The sequence below is a fragment of the Populus euphratica genome, unplaced genomic scaffold, assembly GCF_000495115.2.
Source record: "Populus euphratica unplaced genomic scaffold, PopEup_1.0 scaffold1932.1, whole genome shotgun sequence".
Lineage (NCBI taxonomy): Eukaryota > Viridiplantae > Streptophyta > Magnoliopsida > Malpighiales > Salicaceae > Populus > Populus euphratica.
The window spans coordinates 3,797-14,723 of NW_011501784.1; the positions used below are offsets into that span (position 1 = coordinate 3,797).

Below are 10,927 nucleotides of genomic sequence, written 5' to 3' on the forward strand. Positions count from 1 at the left end.
TAATTTTAACCAAATATCTATTTTTTTTTAAACAAACCTCAACTAAAAATAATTTTTATGAAATAATTTTTTTCATACTATAACAAGTACAGCTATTATAATACTAAACAATTATAATCTTCAAATTGCATAAAAAACTTCGCGATTCCCACTCACTTCAACAATTTAAATCCAATTTAACGTGCCTACAAGATATGCTTCGACCCGGTAAAAAACAAGTCATGGGGTGTGGAAAAAGAGAAATCTACCCTCTCGTACGCCAATTGAAACCTTAACAGATCAAAGCTCGAATGATGCCCCAAAAAATAAAAATAAAAAAGCACACTATTGCGGCTAAATATAAACAGGTCTGTTTGAACATATCATGGGTACCAACAAAAACAAACATCTGGCACATGTATTCTGTTAGCTTGGTAAACCCTACAAGAGAGAGCCTCATACATGCTCAAATTCATTCCCAATGAAACAGGCAAAAATCAACAAACATCACCAGCAAAAGTCTCACTTCTTAGTCGGAAAATATACATATATCTCTGTGATTCTAGCACGTAATCTTCTTCCAAAAAAAATTGAAGAACGAACAGTTAGGAGCTTAAACCTATACAACAGAAGAATTTTCTTGACTATTTTTGTTTCTTTCAATATGAAAGTCAACTTGAACCACTTGATTTTCTTTGTTAGGTGGAATCAATGCCTTGTTATGTCTCTTCAACATTCAGAGCTCTGGTTTCAAATGCCCTGCTGAGAGCATTAGTATCTACAGGTCAGGAAAATGGTAACAAAAGCTTGTTGAGTTGAGATTATAAGAACTGCTGATTACCATTTGGTCCTAAACTGTCAACAGCTGAACTGGAGTCAAATCCCATTTGGAAAAAGCTCTGGAGCTCATTATCTAATACAGCCTACACATATGGAAACAATTCCAAGGATAAGTTTCTGATGAGCAAATTGATTCTGCAGAGCATTTGCAAAGATCCTTCACTTACATGTGCTGGAGAAAACTGTGGATTGGAATTTAGAATGACTGGCATGCCAGGTTGAAAAATCCCATGTGAATACTGGTGCGAGTTTATCCCAGGACTGAATCCTAGAATAGCTGCATTGCCACCACGTGGATGAAGGATCTGGATGGAAGGGAAACGTATTAGACTTTATTCAAAGAAACATATATGAAAATTGTGTTGAAATTCTTTCACCTAAACCTTGCTTACATCTTTAGATTGAATCTTCTCAACATCATTGGACACTTCTGGATTTACAGTTGCTAGTTTCATTGACAAAAACTGCAATAGCAGGCAACATATCAGTGACTTATAGTCAAGTGGAAGCACAAATGGCTTCAGTAATTTTAAATTTATCATGTAGAACTCCTGGTGTTTACATCTTTCAATCAAGTATTCTCTGCAGATGTCATTCTTGTAAAAAAGAAGCTAGAGCTGATTCTCATCTATTTGATTACAGGAATCACAGATTATAAATCACTGTCCTTTATGGGCAATATATCCCCTGCACCTCAGTTAGACTACAGAAATATTAAGACCTTTTGCAGAGCCTAAAAAACATATACTTTTCATTTATTCTGCTTCCACCGGCTCTGAAGGTACATTATTGTGTTTTTCTAGAGGTTAGAGCTAAGCTCCATTTCAAACTAGCAAGCTTATGATGTGGCTAGTGAACATGATGAGCACAAATCCACATGCCAAATTCATGGACGAAAATCTCAATCTTAGAACAGCATACCTCAACCTGCTGTTGCAGTGATTGCACATAGTTGATGATCTCATCAAGCATCACCGCTTTGCCAGTAATCTAAAACAATGATCAACACCAAACTAATCAGCATCCTGTTATTTTTAAATCAAAGAAATTGTTGAAGATTCTCAAGTAATTAAGGCAGTTTCAATGATCAATACCAAACTAATCAGCATCCTGTTATTTTTAAATCAAAGAAATTGTTGAAAATTGTTGAAGATTCTCAAGTAATTAAGGTAGATTTGAAGCACATTTGTAAGTAGTAAAAACAGAAAGTCAGATATTCTTTTCTATAAATCAGAACCCAATAATAATACCTATTTATATGTAGTTAATAGTTGTCCTAATATACATCTGTAGATGTTGCATATATTTAAGAATTCATTCTAAAACAAAATGAGAAGTCAGAATTTAACAATTCTCCATATGATATCAGAGCCTAAACTAAGCATATTTTTTTTCTAAGCCTATCTCTCTCTAAATCTGGGATTTCTCATCTTCTTTTCTCATTTTTCCTGAAAATCATAATCACTTATTCTAGCAGATCTGTCCAGATCTGAAAACATGTCTAAAAACACTACAAAAAAAAACCCAACTATCAAGTGAATTCCAGAGTTTACAGTCATCCTACTGACTGAATGGAAGAAACTATCTAAAGTAATCACAGATAGTAAAAACCTTTCTCAAAGGAAAGGGAAAGATTAATCATTTGATGGATAATCCTTCCAATCCAGAAAACCCAAAGTTTACACTTTGGGATGAAAAAGACTCCATGATTATGTCATGGCCATTGAACTCTATTATGCTAGAAGTTTAGGGGCCTTATATGTTTCTGGTTACAGTAAAAGGCATATGGGATACACTAAGACAGACAATCATTGGTTGAGTGTTCATTTGTTTCACAGATTTGACACACAATATTTTCAACATATTTCAATTGACCATTTTTTTTCAATTCTAGTGCCTCGACTTTTCTAGCTAAAGATGCAAACTTGGCTTAAAGGTCATGATCTTCCCTAAGGTTGTACATACCTCTTCTAGATGTATGAGGTTGAGTTTTACTCGGTGCCTCATAAGTATCCGCGATGTCCTAATTTTGAGCATTTTCAGCTAACAAGTCTAAGTACTCCATTGCTTCATCAGGTTCTTTATCTTCATGTTAGTATCAAACATTAAAGTCCATATTAAGAAAAGTTCCATTGCACATCAATTCAACCATTTGCCTATCTTTAGGTGTTAACCCTTCATAGAAATGTGAAATCAATCTCCATGTTTTAAAACCATGATGAGGGCAAGTACTAAGCAAGTCTCGATACCTATCCCAACATTGGTAAAATGTTTCTCTTGGTTTTTGAGTGAAAGTGGTGATTTTTCTTTTGAAAGAGTTTGTTCTATGAGATGGGAAAAACTTCTTTAAAAATTGTTGTTGCATTTCATCCCAAGCACGAATGGATCCTAGTCTCAAATTTTGTAGCCATGTTTTAGCTTTATCTTTTAATGAAAAAGGAAAAAGCTTTAATCTGATGGTGTTCATGCTACAATTTAAATTATTATATGTGTTGCAAACCTCTTCAAATTCCCTTAAATGCAAGTATGGATTTTCCAATTCTAAACCATGAAAAGAAGGTAAAAGTTGAATAATGCCTGGTTTAAAATTAAAATGAGATGCATCGGGAGGAAAAACTATGCATGATGGTGCACTTGTTCTTGTGGGATTCATGTGGTCTCTATGTGTTCTACCACGGTTATTCTCATTATTCTCATTATGAAGTGATTGATTATCTTCTTCGGCCATATTTTCTGAAAATGATGAGGATACCCTACAAAGTCTACCACTTGATGTACGTGACCACACTCTCATGCACGTGTAGGAATAGAATAAAAGGAAAAAGAAAACAAAAGAAGAAGAAACAAGAGAAAAGAAACAAAGTTATATACAAGAAAAGTGAAAAGAGAAAATAAAATAAATATTCTAATTTATACAAAACTTACCTCCCCGGCAACGGCGCCAAAAACTTGACACGACTAAAAGATTGATTTCTTTTCCCAAGTGCAGGAGTGTCGAAGTAATAAATAACCCGGCAAGACCGAGGTCGAACCACAGGGAGGTTAATTGTACAAATTATAAATACAATAATACAACAATAATAATAACAACAACAACAATAATAATAATAGTAATAACAATAATAATAATAATAATAACAATAACAATAATAATAGTAGTAGTAGTACTAATAATAATAGTAATAATAATAAAGAAAAAGAAGGAGAAGAAGAAGGAGAAGAAGAAGAAGAAAATGAGAACTTTGAGATGGAATATTAATGTAATGATTAAACAATGATAATAACAAATGTCAAGGTTAGAGGTTTCACTAATGGTATGTCAAACAAGTATAGTGTAAACTCTTATTACTCAATTAGAAACCACACATAAAGGAGGTTCCAATCTGATTATAGATTATTAACATGATTACATTAGTCATCTTATTCGATTAATGCTAATACTTGTAAATCTCGTCAAGCATTCATGATTATAACTTATGTAAACAACAAATCAAGTTCCTTTCATAGCTTAGGTGTCGGTTATACCATACAGTATGGGCTATGAAAGTGCCAAGCATTTGTTGTACCAAGTGTTATACAATATAAATCAAGATTAGTCATTTAACAAGCAAAGTATTAAAGAGTGAACAAGATAACAAATACAAAACATGTTAGTATCAAACATTAAAGTCCATATTAAGTTTACACTATACTTATTCTTACACCATTAGTGTACCCTTTTCACCTTGACATAATAAACTTAGCTAGACATAATGAAAGAAAGAAAAATAAATAAACAAAATAAAAATATAAATAAGATAAGAGTTAACTAAGTAAAGGAAAGGAAATGAAAGGCATAAACTTGATATTAATGAAAGCAAAGCATAAACATTACAAAAAATACAAAGAGAGAAAGGAAGAGCATGATCTTGATCTGAAAACCAAGAGGCCTAAATGCATGGCAAATGCCTCCTTTTATAGGCCAAAATTGGGAACTATTGATTTGATGACTAATTGATGAGTGGGTGGCCAACTCTTGACTTGGTGACAATCTTTATCTTCTCTTGTCTACCCAAAACGTTATTGATAACATAAAAATTGGAGCCACTTGAAATACATGAAAGTTCTAGGAAATTGTCTCAGCTTTCTTGTGTAAACAATTTAGCTCATTTGGACTTCTAGAACTCCAGATATGGTCAAAATACTGAACAGTGCTCGGGCTGGAGGACAGCTTCGGGCTTCTTTGTTGTTACAATAATTTGGACTTGAAAATGACCTTTTTAGATCTTGGGCTCCATATGAAAGTTGTAGGCCTATGTCTTACCTTTCCATCCATATAAATTAGACCTAAATCTGAGATCTATAGCTCTAGATATGACCCAATTATCGAACAGTGTTCCGGTTTGGATTGCACCGACATCTCTTTTCTAATTTTGGTTATCTTTTTTGCCCTTACAATTTGAGTTCTTAAAGTCATCAATCAATCCTTTCATTTATGTGATAGGCCTGCATTTAAAATGGACATTTACCACAAATTAAAGGTATCTTATATTATTAGATATATTATTATAAAACATGCTTTAGTTAAGGAGTTATTGATACTTCAAGTGCAAAATGATGATATAAAACCATGATAAAAATGCATTTTTAAGTACTAATCATCCAGCCTTGCCTTGTTTTAAGGAATATCTCCATGAACAAGCCTACGCTTTAAACAGTTCCCAAAGGGCAAACACAACCCATACTCGCAAACATACAACTCTGTGATTAGTACTTAAAAGTGCATTTTTATCATGGTTTTATATCATCATTTTGCACTTGAAGTATCAATAACTCCTTAACTAAAGCATGTTTTATAATAATATATCTAATAATATAAGATACCTTTAATTTGTGGTAAATGTTCATTTTAAATGCAGGCCTATCACATAAATGAAAGGATTGATTGATGACTTTAAGAACTTAAATTGCAAGGATAAAGAGATGGTCAAACTTAGAAAAGAGATGTCGGTGCAATCCACACCGGAACATTGTTCGGTAATTGGGTCATATCTGGAGCTATAGATCTCAGATTTAGGTCCAATTTATATGGATGGAAAGGTAAGACATAGGTCTATAACTTTCATATGGAGCTCAAGATCTAAAAAGGCCATTTTCAAGTCCAAATTGTAGCAACAACAAAGAAGCCCGAATCTGTCTTCCAGCCCGAGCACTGTTCAGTATTTTGGCCATATCTGGAGTTCTAGAAGTCCAAATGAGCTAAAGTTTTTACACAAGAAAGCTGAGACAATTGCCTACAACTTTCATGTTTTCAACTGGCTCCAATTTTGACGTTATCAATGACGTTTTGGGCAGACAAGAGAAGATAAGGATTGTCACTAAGTCAAAAGTTGGCCACCCACTTATCAATTAGTCATCAAATCAATAGTTCCTAATTTTGGCCTATAAAAGGAGGCATTTGCCATGCATTTAAGCATATTGGTTTCTAGATCAAGATCATGCTCTTCCTTTCTCTCTTTGTATTTTTTGTATTGCTTATGCTTTGCTTTCATTAATATTAAGTTTATGTCTTTCAATTCCTTTTCTTTGCTTTGTTAACTCTTATCTTATTTATGTTCTTATTTTGTTTATTTATTTTTCTTTCTTTCATTATGTCTAGCTAAGTTTATTATGTCAAGGTGAAAAGGTTACACTAATGATGTAAGAATAAGTATAGTGTAAACTTAATATGGCCTTTAATGTTTGATACTAACATATTTTGTATTTGTTATCTTGTTCTCTCTTTAATACTTTGCTTGTTAAATGATTAATCTTGATGTATGTTGTATAACACTTGGTACAACAAATGCTTGACACTTGCATAGCCCATACTGTATGGTATAACCGACACCTGAGCTATGAAAGGAACTTGATTTGTTGTTAACATAAGTTATAATCATGAATGTTTGACGAGATTTACAAGTATTAGCATTAATCGAATAAGATGACTAATGTAATCATGTTAACAATATATAATCTAATTGGAACCTCCTTTGTGTGTGGTTTCCAATTGAATAATAAGAGTTTATACTATACTTGTTTAACATACCATTAGTGGAACCTCTAACCTTGACATTTGTTATTATTATTGTTTAATCCTTACATTAATTTTCCATCTCCAAGTTCTCATCATCATCTTCTTCTTCTCTTTCTTTATTATTATTATTATTATTATTATTATTATTAATGTTATTGTCATTGTTATTATTATTGTTATTACTATTATTATTGTTGTTGTTGTTATTATTATTATTGTTGTACTATTGTCGTTTATAATTTGTACAATTAACCTCCCTGTGGTTCGACCCCGGTCTTTTCATCGTGTCAAGTTTTTGGCGCCGTTGCCGGGGAGGTAAGTTCTTGTATAAATTGTAATATTTATTTTATTTTTTCTTTTCACTTTTTCACTTTTCACTTTTCTTGTATATAACTTTGTTTCTTTAGTTTTGTTTGTCTTTATTTTGTTTTCTTCTTCCTTTTATTCTATTCCTACACGTGCATGAGAGTGTGGTCACGTACATCAAGTGGTAGACTTTGTAGGGTATCCTCATCATTTTCAGAAAATATGACCGAAGAAGATAATCAATCACTTCATAATGAAAATAATGAGAATAACCGTGCTAGAACACTTAGAGATCACATGAATCCTACAAGAACAAGTGCACCATCATGCATAGTTTTTCCTCCTGATGCATCTCATTTTAATTTTAAACCAGGCATTATTCAACTTTTACCTTCTTTTCATGGCTTAGAATTGGAAAATCCATACTTGCATTTAAGGGAATTTGAGGAGGTCTGCAACACATATAATAATTTAAATTGTAGCATGAACACCATCAGATTAAAGATTTTTCCTTTTTCATTAAAAGATAAAGCTAAAACATGGCTATAAAATTTGAGACCAGGATCCATTCGTGCTTGGGATGAAATGCAACAACAGTTTTTGAAGAAGTTTTTTCCATCTCACAGAACAAACTATTTCAAAAGACAAATCACCACTTTCACTCAAAAACCAGGAGAAACATTTTACCAATGTTGGGATAGGTATCGAGACTTGCTTAGTACTTGCCCTCATCATGGTTTTAAAACATGGAGATTGATTTCACATTTCTATGAAGGGTTAACACCTAAAGATAGGCAAATGGTTGAATTGATGTGCAATGGAACTTTTAAAGATAAAGACCCTGATGAAGCAATGGAGTACTTAGACTTGTTAGCTGAAAATGCTCAAAATTGGGACACCGCGGGTACTTATAAGGCACCAAGTAAAACTCAACCTGATACATCTAATGGAGGTATGTACAACCTTAGGGAATATCATGACCTTCAAGCCAAGTTTGCATCTTTAGCTAGAAAAGTCGAGGCACTAGAATTGAAAAAGAGTGGTCAATTAAAATCTGTTGAAAACATTGTGTGTCAAATCTGTGAAACAAATGAACACTTAACTAGTAACTGTCCAACCTTACCTTCTTTTAAGGAATGTCTCCATGAACAAGCCTATGCTTTAAACAGTTTCGAAAGGCCCAATCATAACCCATATTTGCAAACATACAACCCTGGTTGGAGAAATCACCCAAATTTCAGTTGGAAGAGTGATAATAACAATGCACAAACTTCACAACCACCATTTCAAGCACACCACAATTTCCAAAATTCTCATGGATATGCACCTCCTTATGCTCCACCTCCTAGAAGAAATCTTGAGGAAACATTGCATGCATTTATTGAAAAGCAAGAGACAATCAATACTCAACTTGCTCAAAACATGACAGATTTTAAAGATACTCTTGCTAAATTAACATCTGCTCTCAGTTTCCAAGAGAAAGGTAAGTTTCCATCGCAACCACAACAAAATCCCAAGGGGCAATACAATGTAAATGCAAGTAGTTCCGGAAGCCAACACATGGATCAAGTCAAATCAGTCACTACTCTGCGCAGTGGTAAGGTTATTGAAAAACCCTCTCTTGAACCTTATGAGAAAGATGACGAGTCAATCTCTGAGGGTAAGGAAAGGGTTAAATCTGAAAATTGTAAAGAAAAGACTGATTCACCGCCAGCACTTCCATTTCCTCAAGCCATGACCAAACAAAGGAAAGTCAATCACAACTCTGAAATCTTTGAAACTTTCAAACAGGTAAGGATCAATATACCTTTGCTGGATGCTATTAAACAGGTTCTTTCCTATGCTAAATTTTTGAAAGATCTATGCACTGTGAAGAGGAAACTGAATGTGAAAAAGAAAGCCTTTCTAGCCGAACAAGTAAGTGCTATTCTTTAGAACAATAATGCTTTGAAATATAAAGACCCTGGTTGTCCTACAATTTCTTGCTTTATTGGAGAGCATAAAATTGAAAGAGCCTTACTTGATCTTGGTGCTAGTGTGAATTTACTTCCATATTCAGTTTTTCAGAGTCTCAATCTAGGTGAGTTAAAACCAACTTCTATAACTCTTTTACTTGCCGATAGATCTATAAAAGTGCCTAGAGGAATAATTAACGATGTGTTAGTACAAGTCGATAAATTCATTTATCCTGTGGATTTTATTGTCTTGGACACACAACCTGTTGAAGTATGTAATTCATTTCCTGTTATTTTAGGACGTCCATTTCTTACAACTTCTAATGCATTGATTAATTGTAGGAATGGACTGATGAAGCTATCATTTGGAAACATGACATTGGAGATGAATATTTTCAACATTTGCAAGCAACCTAGAGATGATAATGATTTACAGGAAGTGGACTTTACTGAAAAATTAATTCATGATCAATTTCCAACCACTTCTAGTGAAATTGAGATTGATGAATCTGATGATTTGCAAATGATTTATTTTCAAGAAGAATCAAAGACAAGTAATTGGAGGCCACAAATTGAGGAATTGCCACCACGATCAATTAAGTCCATACCTTCAAGTGTTCAACCACCAAAACCTGATTTAAAGCCATTGCCATCTAATCTCAAATACTCATTTTTGGGAGAAAATGAAACTTTTCCGGTAATAATCTCTTCCAAACTTAATGCACATCAAAAAGGTAAGTTATTACAAACTCTGAAAATGCACAAAAATGCATTAGGATGGACCATAGCTGATATAAAAGGAATTAGTCCTTTGATTTGTACACACATAATTTATTTAGAGGAAAATGCTAAACCCTCTAGAGAAATGCAACGAAGGCTAAATCCTAATATGAAAGAAGTAGTGAAAAATAAAGTCATTAAGCTTCTAGATAATGAAATCATTTATCCTATTTCTGACAGCAAATGGGTAAGTCCTACCCAAGTTGTACCCAAGAAGTCTGGAGTCACTGTGATAACAAATGAGAACAATGAGTTAATTCCCACTAGAACTGTTACTGGTTGGCGCATGTGCATTGACTATAGGAAACTTAATTCAATGACTAGAAAAGATCATTTTCCTTTACCTTTCATGGATCAAATCCTAAAAAGAGTTGCAGGTCATGAATTTTATTGTTTCCTAGATGGCTATTCGGGTTACAACCAAATTGAAATTGCATTGGAAAATCAAGAAAAGACTACTTTCACATGTCTATTTGGTACTTTTGCATATCGAAGGATGCCTTTTGGATTATGTAATGCACCAGCCACATTTCAAAGATGCATGCTTAGTATATTTAGTGATATGGTTGAACATTTTCTTGAGATTTTCATTGATGATTTTTCTGTTTTTGGCGATTCATTTGATGATTGTTTGACTAACTTAGAAAAGGTTTTGACCAGGTGTGAAGAGAAGAATCTTGTGCTGAATTGGGAAAAATGTCATTTTATGGTAACAAACGGCATCGTACTTGGTCACATTGTTTCATCAAAAGGAATTGAGGTTGACAAATCTAAAATCGAGTTAATTGCAAACTTGCCAACACCAAAATCTCTTAAAGATGTTACATCATTCCTAGGACATGCTGGTTTTTATAGAAGGTTCATCAAAGATTTTAGTGTAATATCTAAGCCTTTAAGTAACCTTCTAACAAAGGATACTATTTTTGAATGGACTGAACATTGTGAAGAAGCCTTTGTTAAACTTAAAAACTTGCTTACTTGTGCTCCTATCATTCAACCTCCTGATTGGTCA

General features: G+C 33.4%; 1 protein-coding gene across 2 annotated transcripts; it reads right to left on the bottom strand.

The window, feature by feature from the left end:
* Positions 1-334: 334 nt before the first annotated feature.
* On the bottom strand, positions 335-1,839 carry LOC105118435 (transcription factor bHLH74-like). 2 transcript variants are annotated; one of them, XM_011016397.1, is made up of 5 exons: positions 1,741-1,839; positions 1,212-1,283; positions 987-1,124; positions 821-902; positions 335-738 (listed from the first exon to the last, which is right to left on the bottom strand). In XM_011016397.1, exons 1-5 carry the CDS (start codon positions 1,789-1,791, stop codon positions 716-718), a joined length of 366 nt encoding a protein of 121 aa, XP_011014699.1. In that variant the 5' UTR covers positions 1,792-1,839; the 3' UTR covers positions 335-715. The 2 variants fall into 2 exon arrangements, with proteins under 2 accessions (XP_011014699.1, XP_011014698.1); XM_011016396.1 differs by having other exon boundaries at positions 335-741.
* Positions 1,840-10,927: the final 9,088 nt, after the last annotated feature.